General features: G+C 42.2%; 1 protein-coding gene across 1 annotated transcript in view; it reads right to left on the reverse strand.

Annotated features, from left to right (window-relative positions):
- Positions 1-20,331, reverse strand: part of SLC5A1 (solute carrier family 5 member 1) — an 86,663-nt gene extending 66,332 nt beyond the window's left edge. Inside the window, exons 1-2 of the mRNA XM_032311020.1 lie at positions 20,003-20,331; positions 13,499-13,570 (exon numbers count right to left, since the gene is read on the reverse strand). Coding sequence (XP_032166911.1) covers positions 13,499-13,570; positions 20,003-20,137 — 207 coding nt within the window. The 5' untranslated portion in view covers positions 20,138-20,331. The remainder of the gene's footprint in view (positions 1-13,498; positions 13,571-20,002) is intronic.
- Positions 20,332-21,021: the final 690 nt, after the last annotated feature.

Raw genomic sequence — 21,021 nt, forward strand, 5'->3', positions numbered from 1 at the left:
CGCCTGGGTGGCTCAGTGGGTTAAGCCGCTGCCTTCGGCTCAGGTCATGATCTCAGGGTCCTGGGATCGAGTCCCGCATCGGGCTCTCTGCTCAGCAGGGAGCCTGCTTCCTCTTCTCTCTCTCTGCCTGCCTCTCTTCCTACCTGTGATCTCTCTCTGTCAAATAAATAAATAAAATCTTTAAAAAAAAAAAAAAAAAAAAAAAAAAAAAAAAAAGAAACAAGACCTCAAGTGGAATCTGACCTTCTGAGTTAGTCCCTCAAAGAGTCAAGTAAATAGGTTCTCCCATATATTTCTGACATAAATGTAATTCTGGAAAGTATTTTGTTGGTACATATCAAAATTTCATCTCCCTCCACCATATGATACTACTTTTAGTACTCTACCTTATGCAAGTTATCAAAAATACAGACAAACATTTATATAAAAGTATTTCTTAGTATGTTCATTGCCATGTTACTTATAATACAGGAAAGTTTGGAAACAACATAAAGTCCCCATAATAGGAAGACAACCAGATAGATGAAGGTATATACCTGTGATAGACTATTACACAGCCATTAAAATCATTCCTTTGAAGAATCTGTTATGATGGGAAGATGAAAGTGATAAAATGTCAAATAAAAAATAATATACAAAGTTTTAAAGAGAGAGATAGTGATAGAGATAGGGATACATTTCCACATTTAACAGTGGTTATCTTTGAAAGAGAAAACAATGAATGTGGTTTTGTACTTTTTTTGTACTTTTCTAATCTTTCCACAATCAGTTTGTGTAATTTTATAAACAGACCACAATTAGTAAAACCTTTGACAATAAAGGGAAATCATTCCCTGAGCTGTCTCAGATTCATTTGCAGAACCTGAGAACAAAACATGCAGGAAAGTTGTGTTTGGTGGGGGTAATATAAGAAAAGACATGAAAATGTCATAAAATGCTACCTAAAAATTGTGTTTTGTGTGACAAGAAAAAGAAAATGGGAACTATATGGAACAGCCTATTTACTTGCCAACATCCAGTCATCTGATGGTAGAGCTGGAATTACCTTGGAAATAATTAAGGTCAACCTTGTTATTTTCAAATGAAAACAAAATTATAGCCTTGAGGAAGAATGTGATTCAAGTTTACCATTAATGCTACAATTAGTTTCACACCTTTAGGAAAGTAGGATAGTATGACACTCCAAACCACTCACCCAAGAGTCAAGAATTGCTTATGGCAAAGGACAACGGCTGTCTTCCTTATTTCACCATCAGAGGCAGCCAATGGATTTGCAAAAAGTATCCTGGATCAATAATCATGCCTGAAAATATAAATAAGTGGTAGGGACCCCACTGTTTTTCCTTCCATCCAAGAACACTGGGAGACTTCCAAACTGGTTCTAATCTTGGTTCTGTCAAAACAAATTTTATGACCATGAGCCAGTCACTTCCTTGCCTTGAACCTCAGTTTCTTCCACAATAAACTAAGGATAAGAATCCTTAGCTTGGGGCGCCTGGGTGGCTTAGTGGGTTAAAGCCTCTGCCTTCGGCTCAGGCCCTGATCCCACGGTCCTGGGATTGAGCCCGGCATTTGCTCTGCAGGGAGCCTGCTTCCCCCTCTCTCTCTGCCTGCCTCTCTGCCTACTTGTGATCTTTGTCTGTCAAATGAATAAATAAAATCTTTAAAAAAAAAAAAAGAATCCTGACAACAAGGAGGTTGTCAGGCTTAAATGACATGACGGATAAGAGACATCTTTTCTTTTAAGATTTTATTTATTTATTCATTTGACAGACAGAGATTACAAACAGGCAGAGAGAGAGGCAGGCAGAGAGAGAGGAGGAAGCAGGCTCCCCGCTGAGCAGAGAGCCTGATGCGGGACTCAAACCCAGGACCTGGGATCATGACCTGAACCTAAGGCAGAGGCTTTAACCCACTGAGCCATCCAGGCACCCAATAAGATATGTCTTCAAGAAAGTTTTCCCACTGTATGAGGGAAGTGTCAGGCAAGATAAAAAGAGAAAGGAAGAAGAAATGAAAGAAGGGAAAAGAAAGAAAGGAAGAAAAAAAGGAGAAAGAAAGAAGAAAGATAGATGATAGAGAGATGATAGAGGAAGAAAGAAGGAAGGGAGGGAGGGAGAGAGGGAGGAAGAAAGAAAGGAAGGAAGGAAAAGAAAGGAAAGTTAAGGGGGGGCCTGTGATGTGATGAGCACTGAGTGTAATATACAACTAATGAATCAAACACTACTTCCAAAATTAATGATGTATTATTGATGGCTAATTGAAATTTAATTTATAAAAAGAAAAGTTTTGTTCCATAAAGCTATGTTATTCTGGAGAAATACTGATCATGCTTTTTTTTTTTTTAATACAGCCCATGTTTTTATGGAGTGCCCCCAAATTTCCTGAAAGAGACAGAGTGGTCACTTTCTCTTAGAGGGAGCAAGATCTTCACGGCTCAAATGGAAAATAAACTCACTTAATTTCAAGAAACTGTTTTTCTTTGTTAATGGACCATATAATACCCAGAATGCCCAGACCTCTGGAGATGGCTTTTTGCTCCAGTTTCTATCTTCCCTTTAAGGAATGAAACAAAATATCCCAGAGCTTCCTCTCCACCCTGTCTTTGGGCTGTGCTAGATGATTGCCTTCAACTGTTCTCAAACTGGAGCATGCATCAGTATCTAAAGTAAAAATATGGATCACCCAGTTATATCTGAATTTCAGATAAACAAAATCAGTTTTTTTAAAGATTTTATTTATTTATTTGACAGAGAGAGATCACAAGTAGGCAGAGAGGCAGGCAGAGATAGAGGAGGAAGCAGGCTCCCTGCCAAGCAGAGAGCCCGATGCGGGACTCGATCTCAGGACCCTGAGATCATGACCTGAGCTGAAGGCAGTGCCCTAACCCACTGAGCCACCCAGGCGCCCAACAAAATCAGTTTTAATAAAACTATGTTCAAATATTGCATGAGACACATTACACTAAAAAAGTATTCGTTGTTTCTCTGAAATTCAGATTTAATGAGCCACTATTTTTTTATTTGTTAAATCTGGCAACTCTAAGCACAGTCATTTGGAAATTTTGTTAAACCACAGACGGTTGAATCCCATCCTTTCAACTTTCTGATACAGCAGGTCTGGGTTAAAGCTGGAAATTTTGCCTTTCTAACTAGAGCCCAGGTCTTGCTGCTGCTGCTGTTGTGGGCACCACACTTTGAGAGGCCTGTCCTGGGAGAACAAGAAAGGGAGAGAAATGACTAAAATTCGCAGTGCCTCCTCTAGGCCAAGTGTGGGGCCAGGCACCTCATTCACTTTAACTTACATCATACTCACTATAGTCTGTGAGATAAGAATTATTCTCATCTTCATTTTACGGGTGAGAAGACTGAAAACCAGAATAGTGATTTGCCCAAGGTTCCATAGCCAAACTGACCAACATCCAGGAGAGAGAAAGGAAGGCCATACCACTGCTCTGACTTTCCCCTTCTTCCCCAGACATTCGCTTCTGAACATCCCTGAAGGGGCACAGTCGGGTCAGACTCCCCTACCCATCTCACTATAAATTTAGAAACAGCATGTATACATCTGCATCATGCTTATATTTCAGATTCTTCCCTCATCCTCTGGGGAAATGGTCTTTAATCTGAATTAGTATTTTGATTCTATTATATCTTTTCATAGGAGAGGTTTGGAAAGATTTAAACTTTGACTCTTGCCATCTCTTAAGGATCACAATTCCTGGCCTGGGACAGAAAAGAGGGTGAGGCTCATATATTCAGACCATTTTATTTGAGATTCTGGTAAATATTTAGACACACACATTGCTCCAGAGCCATCATAATCTCTGTTTACTTTATATCAGCTTATGTCCTTCATGAACAATGGTGGCCATTCACTCATTATCTTCTTAAATCTCTCTCCTTGCCCTAAGAACCAAAAGGGCAGGAAATCAGGAAACCACTGCCAAGGCTGGCACTTTCCCACAGGTTATTGGCACAAAAGTCAGGTGAGGTCTTCTGGTGGCATTCATAGGTCAAGGAGGCTAGAGATCAACCCTCTCACCAATTCAGATGGGCTCTTCTTTGGGATCATCAACACTAGGGGTCCCTCACTCAAAGGGTCTGATCGATATGCATTATCTCCCCTACTCTGGCCCCCTTCCAGTTCCTCAACTATCCCAAGATTCTTCATCTCAGGCCTTTGACCATTCTGTTCCCTCTTCTTGGATTATTCTTTCCCCAATCTTTCTATGACTGCCTCCTGATCCTTCATGTCTCAACCTAAATACTCTGTCCTCGGAAAGGCCTTTCCTGATCCTCTTATGTAGGTTGAGAAAGACCACTTTCCTTCCCTCTCACCCTTGATTCAAATACACTTCCTTCTTAACACTTATCACTATTTGTAATTGTGGATATATTTTGTAAGAATGTGCGTCACGCACACAAAAATATATGCCAGCACCTAACATAGAACATAACACATAGTAGGTAATCAACATGTAAATACAGAATGAAATAATAACAATGCATAAATGGATAAATAATTGAATTTGCTTTAAGAAGGAAGTTTAAGAATTAAGTTTAAGAAGGAAGGTCTGGAGATGAGATAAAATAATAACGATGACGATGGGGGCACCTGTCTGGCTCAGTCTGTAGAGTATATGACTCTTGATCTTAGGGTCATGAGTTTCAGCCCAACATTTAAGCTAGAAATGGGGGAACTAGGGTTCAAAATAAAGCAGCTTGGCTCCAGGGCCCCCGGTCTTAGTCTAAACTCTAAATCACCTCACTAATATAAAATTTACCCAAACAAAGAGAAACATAGGTGACCTAAAATGTGCCATGCCAATGGTAGAATGGGAAAGCCCAGATATATATCTAACATGAATAACCCAAAGTCTTCATCTTAGCTGATAGTTTCAGCACTCTTCTGTCTTGAACACGACTAGAAATGTTGTTTATAATTTACTTTTTCCTTTCTCTGTCTGGGAAAGTGCTGATGTGTTTAAAAAAAAAAAATGCTAGGAAGGTATCCAGAGAGAAAGGAAAAACCAAGAGTTTATGCACCAACTAGATGACAGGAAATTGGCTACACACCCATCAACTGATGCCTAAGAACACAAAGAATACATGGGGTGGTGAGTGGCTGTGCATTAATCAGAGAAACTCCTCAGAGGGGATTAAGTCATGAAGAGCGACAGGGAAATAAATGGCCCTATCAAAAAGAGAGGAAGAAAGGCAGGGAGAGAAAGTGAGGGAAGGAAAAGAAAGAGGAGAAGGATGACTTGGTGGTAGGAGATGAAAAGAAGAAGAAGAGAGGGAACAGGCTATTGAAGAGCAATGCAGCAACTGTCACATTAAGCAAAAAACCCTCATCAGAAAAGGGATACATATCTATGTAAACAGTCAAGTTTTACAAAATCTTGACTCAACCTGAGAAAAACCAAATGTTTGAGACATTAAGGAAGCATAGTCATACCAGACTTTTCCAAGGGGTCCAATAGGGCCGAAATCAGGCACTCTGAATGGGGCTGGTTTGCTTTTTCAATTTTACTACCATGAGCCTTAAAAAGACAAAGTCCGAAGAAAAAAATTTTTTCTCTGTACACAGAAACAGAAATGTGGAGCACTGCTGGACGAAGGCTTGACTTGGACCCAGCGCCCTCTTAACCTCCTAAATTCTTACAGCCTACACTCTGTGGCCAGTGGCCAGAGAGCAGAATGCAGGTTAAGGTCTTAGGTGACATTAACAAGGGGATCCAGCAAGAGTGTCTAAGGACGGGACGCCGGGGTGGCTTAGTTGGTTGGGCCGCTGCTTTCGGCTCAGGTCCTGGGATCGAGTCCCACGTCGGGCTCCTTGCCCAGCAGGGAGCCTGCTTCTCTCTCCTCCTCTGCCTGCCACTCTGCCTGCTTGTGCACTATCACGCTCTCTCACTCGCTCTCTCTCTCTCTCTCTGACAAATAAATAAATAAATAAAATCTTTAAAAAAAAAAAAAAAAAGAGTGTCTAAGGACATGTCCTTCTCCTTCCTCCTATTTCTTTAATTCAGCACATATTTCTCAAATGCCCACTAGATGCAGGGTCGTAGACTAGGTATTAGAAGAAGAAAAAAAAGATTAAGAAAAACATAGCCTCAGCCCTGGGATAAACAAAAGCACACAGAGCTACATGCAAGTAGAAAACAATCAGAGCAGGAAGAAAGGGTCAACTTGACTTAGTGGTCACTTCTATTAAATCTTATGAAGGTCAAGTACTTGTCTGTCCTGGGTCTCACATCTTCCCGAACTTTGTTCCCTTGGTGAGCTCTCGGCCTCTTCTGTGTCCATTCACATAGTTCATGCTCTTTCTCTCATTCATGAGTTACCACCTAGGTCTTAGGCCTGCTAGACTCTTTCAAGACCCACTCCAGTAGCATCTTAATAGATATTTGATCATTAGGATTTAAAGACTTAAATATCAAATCAGATATATTTTACTCAAGAAAGTTTAGTGAGTATAAAAAGCTGTCTTCTCGAATAAATGAAACAAGATGGGATTGGGAGGGAGACAAACCATAAGTGACTCTTAATCTCACAAAACAAACTGAGGGTTGCTGGGGGGAGGGGTTTGGGAGAAGGGGGTGGGATTATGGACATTGGGGAGGGTATGTGCTTTGGTGAGTGCTGTGAAGTGTGTAAACCTGGTGATTCACAGACCTGTACCCCTGGGGATAAAAACATATGTTTATAAAAAATAAAAAATTAATTTTAAAAAAAAAAAAAAAGCTGTCTTCTCAGTAAACAACGTGTGTTGGAGAGGATGTGGAGAAAGAGGAACCCTCTTACACTGTTGGTGGGAATGCAAGTTGGTGCAGCCACTTTGGAAAACTGTGGAGATTCCTTAAGAAATTAAAAATAAAGCTTCCCTATGATCTTGCAAGTGTGCTACTGGGTATTTACCCCAAAGATACTGATATAGTGAAAAGAAGGGCCATCTGTACCCCAATGTTCATAGCAGCAATAGCCACAGTTGCCAAACTTGTGGAAAGAACCAAGATGCCCTTCAATGGATGAATGGATAAGGAAGATGTGGTCCATATATACTAAGGAGTATTATGCCTCCCTCAGAAAGGATAAATACCCAACTTTTGTTTCAACATGGATGGGACTGGAAGAGATTATGCTGAGTGAAATAAGTCAAGCAGAGAGAGTCAATTATCATATGGTTTCACTTACTTGTGGAGCATAAGGTATAACCCAGAGGACATTGGGAGATGGAGCGGACAAGTGAGTTGGGGGGAATTGGAGGGAGAGACAAAACATGAGAGACTGTGGACTCTGAAAAACAAACTGAGGGTTTTGGAGGGGAGGGGGATGGGGGGGTTGGGTGGGTCTGGTGGTGGGTATTATGGAGGGCACGTATTGCATGGAGCACTGGGTATGGTGCATAAACAATGAATCCTGGAACACTGAAAAATAAAATAAATAAAATGGAGGTGGGGGGAATCTGTCTTCTTTCCTGAGGGAAAATTTTCATCATGGTCTCTACTCAATCCTAAAGAAAAGAATTTCTTGGTTTTCAGATAAACCTTTAGACTATACCTATTGATCTCACAAATTTCCAACCCAAAGAATAGGAAGAAAGGAGCTGAATAATCAGAAAAAGAGAAAGAGTCCTAGCTCTGTAATTATCTTGTATGAACTTGGGCAACCTGTGGGGTTAATCTTCATTCTTGCTGGATCACTCAAGATGATAGTCTTAAAAAGTTTTCAGCAACAATCTTAAGTAAGTACCATTATTGTCACTGTAGAGATAGCAAATGTAAGACACAGAGATGCTTAGTAACTCAAGCAAGGTCACACAACAATTAAAAGGCAGAAGCTAGGCTTGAACTCTAGCAGCCTGACTCCAGATCCTAGGCCCGAACAAGGGGTCGACAAATTAGGGCTTATAGAACACACCTGGCCCTCTGCCTCTTTTTGCAAATAAAGTTTTTTTAGAACATAGTAATGGCCATCCATTTATGTATTGTCCATGGCTAATTTCATGCTACAATAGCAGAGTTGAATAGTTGTGACGAGACCATATAGCCTACAAAGCCAAAATATTTATTATCTGGCGCATTACAGAGAATGTTTTTCAACCCTCACCCTACATCACTGCGGTATACTCCTCTCTGATGATTCTCTAATAATAAAAGAAGGAAAGGAACTGTGGCTATTGAGAGATCCACAGCCATTCAATTTTCCAGATCCTCTTTGGCAATAGACTGGCTAACATGCCCACACTCATTCTTGGTTCCTTCCCTGTGGTGTGGACTCGTAAACTTTTAGTACTGGAGGAGACTTTGAGATCCTCAATCTGACTGTCCCCCATTACAGTGGAAACTCTGAGACTGAGAGAAGTTAATGATTGGCCCGATGTCACAAAGCTGGGACAAACCAAGTCCTTTGGTTTCTTTGTAAGGTTCCCACTCCTTCTGGAGTGCTTATTTCTGCCTTGAAGGAGGTTGTCAAAGGGTTTAATCAACCCCATTATAACCCACTTCTCCCTTGGAGCTGACTCAGGTAAGTATAATCAAATCCTCCTCCAAAATAAGAATTCTCCACTGGGCGGTGTATCTGAGGCCCAGCCCCTCTGATTAATTTCTGCTACCACTAGACAAGGAGTAGGGAATTTCCCCTTCAATGCTCACATTCCTGCTTCCCCATTTCCCACATCCCCAAATAATCATTACAACATAGCATACAGGCAACTGTTTCTTAAAAGCTGCCAACCACAGAAGGGAATCCTGAGCCATCAACCAACCTAAAGTTACAAAATGTATAGCTTCATGGTTTCATATTACTCAGTTGGCTTGGCTTGCTCAAGTGTGACTCAGGCTTCTGGAGGCCTCCCTGCCTGGCCCACTGTGTAAGCTATCTCCTCTTGTAACCCAGCCTTGGAGTGCTTGCTCTTCCTCTTCAATTGTCCCTCACTTCTATTCTTTTTTTTTTTTTCTTTTCGGCGTAACAGAATTCATGTTTTTGCACTGCACCCAGTGCTCCATGCAATCCGTGCCCTCTATAATACCCACCACCTGGTACCCCAACCTCCCACCCCCCGCCCCTTCAAAACCTTCAGATTGTTTTTTCAGAGTCCACAGTCTCTCATGGTTCACCTCCCCTTCCAATTTCCCTCAACTCCTTTCTCCTCTCCATCTCCCCATGTCCTCCATGTTATTTGTTATGCTCCACAAATAAGTGAAACCATATGATAATTGACTCTCTCTGCTTGACTTATTTCACTCAGCATAATCTCTTCCATGCCCATCCATGTTGCTACAAAAGTTGGGTATTCATCCTTTCTGATGGAGGCATAATACTCCATAGTGTATATGGACCACATCTTCCTTATCCATTCCTCTGTTCAAGGGCATCTTTGTTCTTTCCACAGTTTGGCGACCGTGGCCATTGCTGCTATAAACATTGGGGAATGGATGGCTCTTCTTTTCTTAAGGCAAGGCACAAATGATTTCTCTCTCTCAGGCTTATTAACTTTTTAGGAATAGGGTCTTTTTCCAGAGCTCCTAAATATTCACTGGTTACAGGTCATAACTTCTCCTTCAGACTCCTAAGCTCCTAAGAATGTCCCCAGCGGACCTCTTTCTTCAATCTCTTTTCAGACTTTGCAAGGTACGATTTCCTCCTACTTTTTTTATGGGTGAGTACCAAAGTCCTCCTGGCCTCTGGTGTATTAATCCCAGGTCCTCCCTTCCTCAAATCACCTAAGAACTCTTTACCCAAAACTTCTCTGGTTGTTCACTCCTACTACATCACAAAGCAACATGACTAAAGGCAGATGGAGGGGACAAAGTGTCCCAGTAGGTTACTGACAGAGATGTGAGCTCCTGGAAGCCTGTTATCTCTGTAATGTTCTCCTTGGGCTTGCACTTTTGGGAATTTATATTACAAGTATTAACTTCCAAGCCTGACAGGACTGAATTGACTTTGTATTTTAACATGAAGAGAAATATAGATGTATAGGTTTAATATAGTATCAATTCTTTTTCAATTTTAGAGGGAAAGTCCTTAGATTCACATCTTCTCTTTTAACTCCTCCTTTCAAGCATGTATTGCAATATAATTTAAAACCATTTAAAATTTTAGAATAAAAATTATCATGCTTATTTTCCTTATAAATTAACAGTTTTTAAATTTTATAAATTAGTAGAACCTTGTTCTCAAACAAAATCTTTGCAGATTCCCCTTATATAAAATAAATAAAAGTCAGTTAGCTGGGAAAGAGGAAGAGGGCAGCCTTTGAGATATTTCTGCAGTGAACATATTTGCAAACACACTGTTTTAGAATATAACCATACTTAATTGAATCTAAGACACCAACTACTATAAGACATACCATGTAGCACCAAGAAAGAAAAAGCATTGCCACTTAAGCTATGGCATGCCACTGATGGATTATAACACACAAGCCAATCTCAAAGATGTCAAAATGAGGTCAGTGTGTAGCTGGGATTGATGATTATAGTAGTATAAATAAAGATAAATAGAAATCATGCTCATTTATTGACATGGTCAATCTGAAAGCTAAATTTAAGTGAAGCAGCAGCACTAGCTTCACATAAATGATAGTTTTCATTTATTGGGCATTACTAAGTGCTATGCCCCCAAACAAATGCCAACGGGAAGGCTGCCCTAATGCTCCTAACCTTCCTTCCATTTCTTAATAGTCTCATTTACTGAGTACTTGCCAAGTGCGGAATGGAATACATGGATTATCTCATTTAATCCTGACGAAAACACTCCAAATTTGGTAGGCACTATTCTCCTACTTTTTAGAGGTAGAAACTGAAGCTCAGGGAAGGTCAGTGACTTAGCCAAAGCATACAATTAATAAATGTGGCAGATCAGATATGATGACTTCAAAGCCCATACATGTTCTCTATAGAATTTTTTAGAATTAAATCATTCTCAAAATTGAGAAGGACTTAGAAGTCATTGATCCTCCATTCAAGAATTCCTCTCTCCAGCATCCCTAGCAGATGATGTTTTCAGTATATCTGACCAGATAGATAAGAGTCTACCCAAACCAGTAATTATCAAACCTGCCTGATAATAAAAAGCATCTGGACGCTTTTTTAAAATGCAAATTATTAGGCCTCTCTTCCAAGGTTTTTTTGCTTGCTTGGTTGGTTTTTGGTTTTGGTTTTTTTTTTTTTAATAGGTCTGGAGTAAGGCCTAGAAATCTGTACCTTTGGTAAGCACACCCAGATAATTCTGATACATGGACAAGTTTGCAAACCACTTATGCAATCTCACAAAGCCTTAGATGGAAACCATTATTGGAAGAAGAAGTTGAATTTCAGCCCCATCAAGGAAGTAGTGACTTCTGTACAAAAGAATAATGATGCCATGTTTCTCTGTTAGTTAGAATAATCTAACAATGAAACATAATCTAACAATGAAAGCAACACCTACGGGAAAGCCCACATGAATCATTGACCCTACATGCTTTGGGAAGAACTAATTCCTCTCACCAACCAAATCTGAGCCCAGACGCACTCCCAGGTGGTATCAGGAAGAAAAACATCATTGCTAGTTAAGATGTGATGTGTTGCCAGACCAAGCCCAAAATGCAAATTTCCTAAGGATGGTTCTGTCCCATTCTTAGCCCCACACATACACTCTCATTGGCTTCTCCACGACCCAGAGATTAGAAGTTGATGTTTTATCCCCAATAAATCAGCCCTAGAAATTTTATATAAAGACATATGAGAGTTTCTTGTCACAGTGTGGGGAGGGGAGATTAAGCAATTCTGGATCAAACTGAGGGCAGCTGAGTACTTGGCAGGTTTACTGACGCATTAGAAGGGGTGGGGGTGCACTGCTTTCAAAATAACTAAAAATGAACTTCCTATCCGGCTCTGTAATTCAGCAAATCTCAAGTCCACTAAGATTTCATCCAGCCTTGGCCCTGAAATCTGTACAACACCCTGTCCAATAGAAATTTCTATGATGATAGAAACATTCTAGATCTGTACTGTCTAATATGGCAGACACTACCCCCATGTAGCTATTTTTTTCTCTATTAAACTTAAGATTTTTTTAATTTTTTATTTTTTTATTAACATATAATGTACGATTAGCCCCAGGGGTACAGGTCTGTGAATCGCCAGGTTTAAACATGTAGCTATTAAGCACTTGGAATATGGCGAGTAGGACTGAGTAAAGAAATTTTTAATTTTATTTAATTTTAATTTCAACTTAAGTAGCCCATGAGATTAGTGGCTACTATACTGGACAGCTCGGTTCTAGAGGGACTACCCTAGACTTGTCTTGAACTTTGTGATCAGAGCTGCCTATTCAACACCAACTTTTAGGAAAGCACCAAAGTACAAAGCTTGAGAAGATAAAATATATCAGGAGAGAGCACCATGAGGGACCCATGATATAAATCAGCATCTGCCCAGTATTCTTGGCCACCTTAGGGATAAGACAGAAATGACTTCAGGGATAATCCAAGCAACTGTGAAGATTTCAGTTATTAAAGTCCATCCCAAAACAGCTGATCAAAGGCCAACTGCAGGGTGTGGTGTGATTTCCTTGCAACTCTTCTCATGCTCTGCATATGACTGTGACAATTTTTAATTTCTTCTCTTCCTCCAGCCAACTCACACTCACTTTCTTCTAATTGTTTCTATGCTTCATTACCCACCTCTTTCACCAGCTAGTCTTGCTTGTATCTTATGTCCAAGGAACTGGACAACTTGGCCAATCTGGTCAACCAGTCATTTTGGAGAGAACTCTGAGTTGAGATAGTCATTGGACTGAACTGATAAGCTAGCCAGAGCTCTGTGCTGATAGGATGGAAGGGGCTTCCCAGTTTCTCTTCCATGCATGTACGTGTCCTTTGACTGAGATAGCTCTGCCCATGTACAAGAAAAATACCTCTCAAATATACAAAACACAAAATCCTCAAAGAGATGAAGAAAACTGTAAGAACAGTAGGGGTCTCCTCCTCCATCTGTTCTATGAGTGCTTCTTGAGGTTCCCTTGTGTATCAGGCATTGCATTAGGCTCCCAACTTGGGACAAATAAAGTGTCTCTATCATGAGACATAAAGTAACAAAAAGGTTACTGTAGTGAAAGAGCTATTTATTGAGTTTCCACCCCACAAAAAATTATCCATTTCTCATAACACTCCTAGAAGGCAACTATTACCATCCTGTTTTTATACATACAAAAATGGAAGCTCAAATGTACCCAAGATCATCTCAGTCTGTGTGCTCTTTTTGCTTCTCCACACTGTCCACCTTGTGCAGTCTCTTCCTCTATGTAAACCGTGAAAGATTCCAAGCATTATTTATTTACCCTTACCATAAGAGATTAAGGGTACCCAGGAGACCTGGTGATCAGAAGACCCATTTTCAGAGACTTAAGGCAGGAAGGAAGAATCAGTGCCTCCCAAAACCAAGAAGAAAAGGGCCTCCTATGAAGAATATTATAGTTAAGCAGGTGGTTTTTCAGAGAAAACTTACCGGCCACCACACCATACTTCGTCCTGCCAGGAAGAAGCCTCCAACAGTCCCACGATTAGTGGAAAACATAGCCTGAGGAGGAAAGGTCAAACATTTAATAGTAAAATAGAACAGAGTGACTTTGCCAGCCAAAATGACCCACCTCTCCATCCACATATACTTGCACTTTCTTTTATCCACTTCATGTGCTGAAATACTTCCACATTCCTTACTCCCTTGGAGCTCTTCTATACTTAGAAGAAGGAGGCAGGGATCTAGATTTGACAGACAAGAAGACTGGAGCTCAAAAGGTTTAAACAGCTTGCCCTTGTGCTAGCTCTGAAATAGGGTTCACAGTACAGCTCCAAGAAAATCACCCAACCCGGACCTATTTGTTAAAAAAAGGGAAATGAAAAAAGCACTATACAGTATGTGAACTATATATCTATATAGTTATCAAAACAAAAAGAAAAAGAAAAATGCTATAGGAATGCTTGGTGCTCATACTAAATACACTAAAGATGGAACATTCAAACTCAATCAAAACTTTCCTCTCCATGATGTCGGTAGGAGCTTGCTGGAAACATTACTTTACAACATATTGTGAGTACCTGTAGAATGATGATTATTATAAATGCAGAGGAAGAAGGGGATTCCTTCTGATTGGGGTGTCAGGAAACCTTCACAGAAGGAACAGCACTTCAACAAGTCTTGAAGATAGAATGGGATTTATTAGAGAAAAGAAGGAAAGGACATTTTAGATGGTGGGAACAGCATGAGCAATAACCCAGAGATACAACAGCAGCAGTGTGGGGAGGAAGGGAAGAGTAAACAGTATTACCTGGTGAACCTGGCTGAGGCATATGAATGAGGAGAAGGGTGAGAAGTGAGAGCAGATCACAGACCCTCAAATGCCAGGCTGAAAAATATAGCCTTTATTCCATAGGCAGTGTGGAAGCCACTGAAGGTTTATGAGGAGAAGAATGACATGCATCTTCAACAAATGACCACCAGTACCCTTGGAATGTTCCTTCTCAACCATTCAGCTTATTCCTGGCGCAGCTCAGGCCCAGGCCCAGTCTTCCAGCTCAAAACTGGGACAGTGCCTCTGTCCATGGGCTCCTTCCTCCTCCCTCTTTCTTTTTGTTTTAATTTATTTACTTGAATTCCATTAGCCAGTACAGCCCTCCCACTATCTATGTCTGTGGCATTCTCTTAGCTGCTAATCTTCCTGAAAATGTTAATGGCTGATAATAACTTAGCCTTCTTTTTTTTTTTTTTTTTTACAACGCAATAAATTTAATGTAATTCCTAAAGGCCAACCCAGTTTTTTCTTTCTCTTTTTTTAAGTCCTTTTTACATTTCCAGAATTATACTTTAATTAGCATAACATTTAAATTAGCGAATGGAATCTTAATTAGCGGAAGAAATAGACTTTTGTTGGAGTGGTAACTAAAACAAATAAATCCACTTCCTCTTTCTTTTCTTTTTTTTTTTTTTTTTTAAATCCAGAAATATTATGACCCAGCAATTGCACTATTGGGTATTTACCCTAAAGATACAAACGTAGTGATCCAAAGGGGCACGTGCACCCGAATGTTTATAGCAGCAATGTCCACAATAGCCAAACTATGGAAAGAACCTAGATGTCCATCAACAGATGAATGGATCAAGAAGATGTGGTAGATATACACAATGGAATACTATGCAGCCATCAAAAGAAATGAAATCTTGCCATTTGCGACAACATGGATGGAACTAGAGCGTATCATGCTTAGCGAAATAAGCCAAGCAGAGAAAGACAACTATCATATGATCTCCCTGATATGAGGAAGTGGTGATGCAACATGGGGGCTTAAGTGGGTAGGAGAAGAATCAATGAAACAAGATGGGATTGGGAGGGAGACAAACCATAAGTGACTCTTAATCTCACAAAACAAACTGAGGGTTGCTGGGGGGAGGGGGTTTGGGAGAAGGGGGTGGGATTATGGACATTGGGGAGGGTATGTGCTTTGGTGAGTGCTGTGAAGTGTGTAAACCTGGTGATTCACAGACCTGTACCCCTGGGGATAAAAACATATGTTTATAAAAAATAAAAAATTAAAAATATATATATATATAATAGAAACTGCTAAAATAAAACTGAGGCCATTTCTGACGCATGAGCAAAAGGCCAAAGATAGAAAACAGAAAATAAATAATAAAAACAATCCAGGAGGGGAAAAAACAACAATAACAACAACAACAACAACAACAAAACCACCCCAAAAACAAAAAAAAGAGAACATAGTGGAACAGTTAGAGAGAGAATGGGGTAAACATGGGGTATGAATTAAAGAAATAACTTAGCCTTCTTAAAGGTGTTTGCATTTTCACACATGACCCCTGAGGCCAAAGAGTATCACTGGTCCAAAGGAATTAACCTCAGATGGGACATTTCAAACACTGGAAAGTCGCCATCTATTCAGCAAACATGTCTACTACAGATTGCATGTTGCTGAGTGCTCAGACTCCAAAGATGGACTGGACTCAGTCCTTTAGAAGCAGGGTCATTCATACATCCAACAACCAACATTGATTGGTAAGCACCCCTGTGTGCCAGGCAGTGCCAGCGAGATCATGCTCAGATATTTCTGGATTCCTGGCAGGGTCCTCCCTCCCAGAGGACATACTCTTAGGGTTTCCATAGAGGTTTCTCTAATAACAAAAGGGCTAACAGACCCAAGGAGCAAAGAAGGTAGCTAGGGGCTCAACAAACATGTCCCAAGGACTCAGGCTATGGAAGTTTGCCAGGGAAAGGCCATTCTGAAAGTCACTCTGAAGTCAAAGCATATGGATATGCCCCACGTGGTATCAGAGGGACACAAAAAGTGGATTTGGGGCCCAGAGACAACATTTCCAAGCTGGTCTCAGAAATAAAGAGCTTAGAGGAAGAATGTGAGAGTAGAGACTAGAGTGGGGAACTGGATAATTCAGGAAAGATGTTAGGGATAGATAAAAGACAAGGAGAGGTGTTTCTAAAGCAGGACTTCTCTTCTCTAGAATGTTCATCCCCTCCTCTCCACAAGCCCAGACCCTGCATAGCCATCCTGCAAGGTCCCTCAAATGTGACCTTCCCCCATAAAACTTTATCTGACACTCCTTCACAGAAACTTCTTCCTCTCCTATGGCCTCTTCCCCTTCCCAAACAAAAATAATCTCTCTTCTGTAAACATCTAGAGAACTTCCTCCATACCTCATTCACAACCCCTACATTTTTTTTTTTACTCTGTGTTACCATATTACAATTTTTCCAGCTTTATTAATGCATATTGACAAATAAAAATTATTTGTTTTTAAGGGATACAATGTGATATTTTGAAATACATATTCATCATCAGGGGCTGGGGGTGGAGGAAACTGAGAGATTTTGATCAAGAGGTAAAAGGTAAGTGTACCTGAGTGACTCTGTCAGTTAAGCCGCCAACTCTTGGTTTTGGCTCAGGTCATAATCTCAGGGTGATGAGATGGAGCCCCAAGTCAGTGGGGGGTCTGCTCAAGATTCTCTCTCTCCCTCTCCTTCTGCCCCTCCCCTCTCCGTGAACTCATGCTTGTGCTCTCATTCTCTCTCTAAAAATAAATAAATAAAATTTTTTTAAAAGGTGAAAGGTAAAACTATAATGTGAATAAATTCTGGAGATCTAACTTACATCATGGTGACCATAGTTTATAATACCATATTGTATAGTTGGATGAGGCAGCCCTGGAAGAGGGTAAAACAGAACAAAATAATGTTGGAAGAGATGAGGATGGTGAGAGGGACTTTAGCTGTGAGTGTCTTTTCTAAGATGAGGAAGCACAACAGGCCAGGATTGCTCTCTCTGGGCAGCCCAGAGATCATACAGGAATCAAGGTGCCTATCCCTAAACCAAGGCACTTTTGATAATCCAGTAGAAAAAAAAGAGGAATGTAAACTGGAAGAAATCCAGCACGTTAAATGATCGGGGCCCAGAAACACTGACAAATGGGGAAGATTAAATGTAGACAAATATCAGCAGACTCATTAAGTAGCATTTAACAGGACAAGTGATACTGATTCACAGATATTTGAAAAGTGTAAACACCATAATCAACAGCATTGGCAGAGGCTAAAATAAGATTGGTTAGGGAAAGAGAGATTATCAGTGATTGTCTGGGAAACAGGCAGTATGGCACAGCTAGCAAATGATGGATTTGCATCTTCACTACAGCACTTATAAGGTGTGGAGGGGTGAGGAGGAAGGCAGGCAAGGTGGCAAAGCCCCTGGTACTGTGGAAAACCAAGAGTCAAAAGACCTGAGTTCCAGGAACAATTCCATGTACTGCAACCTTGGACAAACCACAACCACATGGGCCTTCAGTTTCCTTCTTCTAAATTGGGATTAACATTCCTGCCCTCCTTTTCTTGAGGCTTCCTGTAAAGATGCACCACCCAGTTGATCGTTTTTGCCCATTTTACTTAAAAGGACAAAAACAATTCAGGGCTTGCTTCATATCATGGAAGGCAAATGATTAATAGTATTGTTTTAAGATTTTATTTGAGAGAGAGAGGGTGCACAAGCAGAAATGGGGCAGGGGAAGAGGGAGAAGCAGACTCCCCAGTGAGCAAGGATTCCCAGTGTGGGACTCTATCCCAGAACCCTGGGACCATGACCCAAGCTGAAGGCAGCTGCTCAACCAACTGAGCCACCAAGGTGCCCCGATTAATAGTATTTAAAAGACTTCTCCATAGAGAATTTTCAGGTTCATCTCTGCAGAGCTTTAAAACAACCTTGGGGAATCATAAGAATAGGTAAAATTGAACCTATTTACACCGGAGTAAACTGAGGTTGAGGTGGGTTTCCCAGGGTCGTAGAGCTAGAACCATGTCAAAGCCAGTAGTAAACTTGAGATAGGTGAGCGTGGTGGTGGGTATTAAGGAGGGTATGTATTGTATGGAGCACTGGGTGTGGTGCATAAACAATAAATCTTGAAACACTGAAAAAATAAAATTAAAAAAAAAAAACTTGAGAATCCTGGTTCCTAGTTGGACACTTCTGGGAAGGTGAGACTATTGGGGAACAGTCAGTCACACTGACCCCTTGGAACACTAGAAGAGGTTTTTACTCACATCTGGTTTCTATAATTACTTAGAAAACAAACAAACCAAAAAAAAAAAAAAAAAAAAAAAAAAACACCAACTTCCTTTTATCCCTAAGGAAAAAAAAAAAATGAAACAAAACTCTGTGGCCATGGAAGGGCTAATGTCCACCCTCCTCCCCTCTAAATCAAGAGTTCAACTACCTGCTGCCCTCGCAGCCTCCTGGCCCAACACCCCAACCAAAGCCACTGAGAGTGTCTGGAATATGTGCTCATTTATATTTTTTTTATGATTTATTTATTCAAGGATGCCTGGGTGGCTCAGTCGGTTAAGAGTCTGTCTTTGGCTCAGGTCATGATCCTGGGATCCTGGGATCAAGTCCTACATCTGGCTGCCTCCTCAGTGGGGAGCCTGCTTCTCCCTCTGCCTGTCCCTCCCCCCCCCATTAGTTTCTCTCTCTCTCTCTCTCTCTCTCTCTCTGACAAATAAAATCTTTTTATAAAATTTATTTAAGAGAGAGCTCAAGTGCATGCAGGAGTGGGAGGAGGGGCAGATGGAGTGAATCCTCCGGCAGACTCCTGGATTGTAGAGCCCCAAGCCTGGAGTCCAAAGAGGGGCTCAATCCCATGACCCATGAAACGTGACCTTAGCCAAAACCAAGAGACGGTGGCTCAACTGCCTGAGCCACCCAAGCGCCCCTGGAATATGTGCACATTTAAAACACCTCATCTTCTAGTTGCTGGGTGTGCCAGAGACTGTCATAGTGAAATTTCTAAGTTCCAATTTCCAAGGCTGCTAAGAACAAGTTTCTCTGGTTTGGTGTGTCCCCAGTCCCCAAGGGGAGCCACAGACACTTCCTCTCCCCAGCACCAGGCCACCTTCCGGTCTTCCTCCTATTCCTCCTCCACCCAACTTTGCCAACTCTCACTCATTCCAGCCCCTCCACTGGCAGGTCAGCCTTTCCCAGGAGGACCCCTACAGCAGCCCCTGCAGGTGGCAGAGGTTTGTGTCCTTCCTGCTCTGAATTGTTTATTTTCCAATCAAAACTCTATGACTAAGAAGAGGCAGAATAGTCCTAGACTCCTTGGGGTTTATCTCCCAAGCCAAAATACTGGCCCTCGGCCTCTCCAATTCCTCCCCACCTCCTTCTCTGCTCACAGGCCAGGGGTATCCTCCTTGGATCTTCCTCACCAGCTCCCATGGGCAACCCTCTTCTTTCTGCTCATCCTTGCCTGCCCCTCACCTCACACTGTGCCCCCTTAAACCCCTCTCAAACGCTTCCAAGTTATTTTCAACCCGCTCCCCAGACCCTTAAGCCCATCATCCCCTCCTCACAGCTCACCGGTGCCATCGCTCCTCTGTGCGCCCCCCTTGTCCCTCCTGGTGGCCCTTGTCCCCTTAGCCCATGTCTCAGGGCCCTCACATACCCACAGCCCGACAGCCATCACCACCACAAAGTAGATGACGATGACAGAGATGTCGGCCGCATTGCGGATGCGCTCGTGGGGCGCGACGGGTGCGGCAGTGGCGTTGGTCATGGAGCTCCAGGTGATACTGTCCATGGCGGCGGCGGCGGCGGCGGCGGCGATGCGTTCCTCCAGCCCAGGCCCCTTGCTCTTTATACTGCCTCTGGGTTAATGATCAGCCCCTGCTAGGCGGGGAGAAGGCACCCTCGAAGTCACGTCCCAGCCCCGGATCTCCTGCACCGCGCCGTCGGGAAGCAGCCTTGGACGCAAACCACACTGAAGGAGGAGTAGACGGATCTGTTGGCAGAAAGGTGGCAGGCGGGCAGGTAAGGGCTGTTCGGTGAGTGGGGAGGGGCCGGCCAGGGGGCGGTGCCCGCCTAGCACAAAGGCCCGCTGTGCTCCGGCAGCGGGCACCTGGCCCGGCAGCTTCAGCAGCTTCGCCTGCTCTGCTGGGGTGCAGAGAGGGTGCGGCTTCATTGAAGAACCAGGCTGCCTGAGGCCAGGGGCTTAACGGCTTCAGGTCACCTGCCACTGGATCAGTACCAAGCCCTCTGTGGACAGGCTTCTTCATGTGTAAAATGGGTGCAGGACTGTTCCTAGGAATCAGCCAAGTTATTGGTCTCTATGGAGAAAACTCTGGGGAAGATCAGTTGTCAAATATTGCTGGAAAGAAATTCAGAACAATTGCAGTCTCTTGACCACAGGGACAGCCACCTCCCTACCCACCTTTCTGACTCCCCTGCAGCCCCCAGAGGCAATGTTATCCACCCCGCCCCCACTCCTGGTAAGGATAAAGAAAGAGGATCCTGCTGGGAGCTATTTCCTTGCCCTTTGCCTCCCCCAGCAGTGTGATTTGGGGCCCTTATGAGCCAAGTTTGAGGGAAGATACTAGAGAATCCTTTCCATGGAACTCATCAAACGTTGACCCTTTTGGGGAACTCAACCTGCCCATCTGGAGACACATGTCTAAGCTGAAAGTC

The sequence above is a fragment of the Mustela erminea genome, chromosome 13 (assembly GCF_009829155.1).
Source record: "Mustela erminea isolate mMusErm1 chromosome 13, mMusErm1.Pri, whole genome shotgun sequence".
Classification (NCBI taxonomy): domain Eukaryota; kingdom Metazoa; phylum Chordata; class Mammalia; order Carnivora; family Mustelidae; genus Mustela; species Mustela erminea.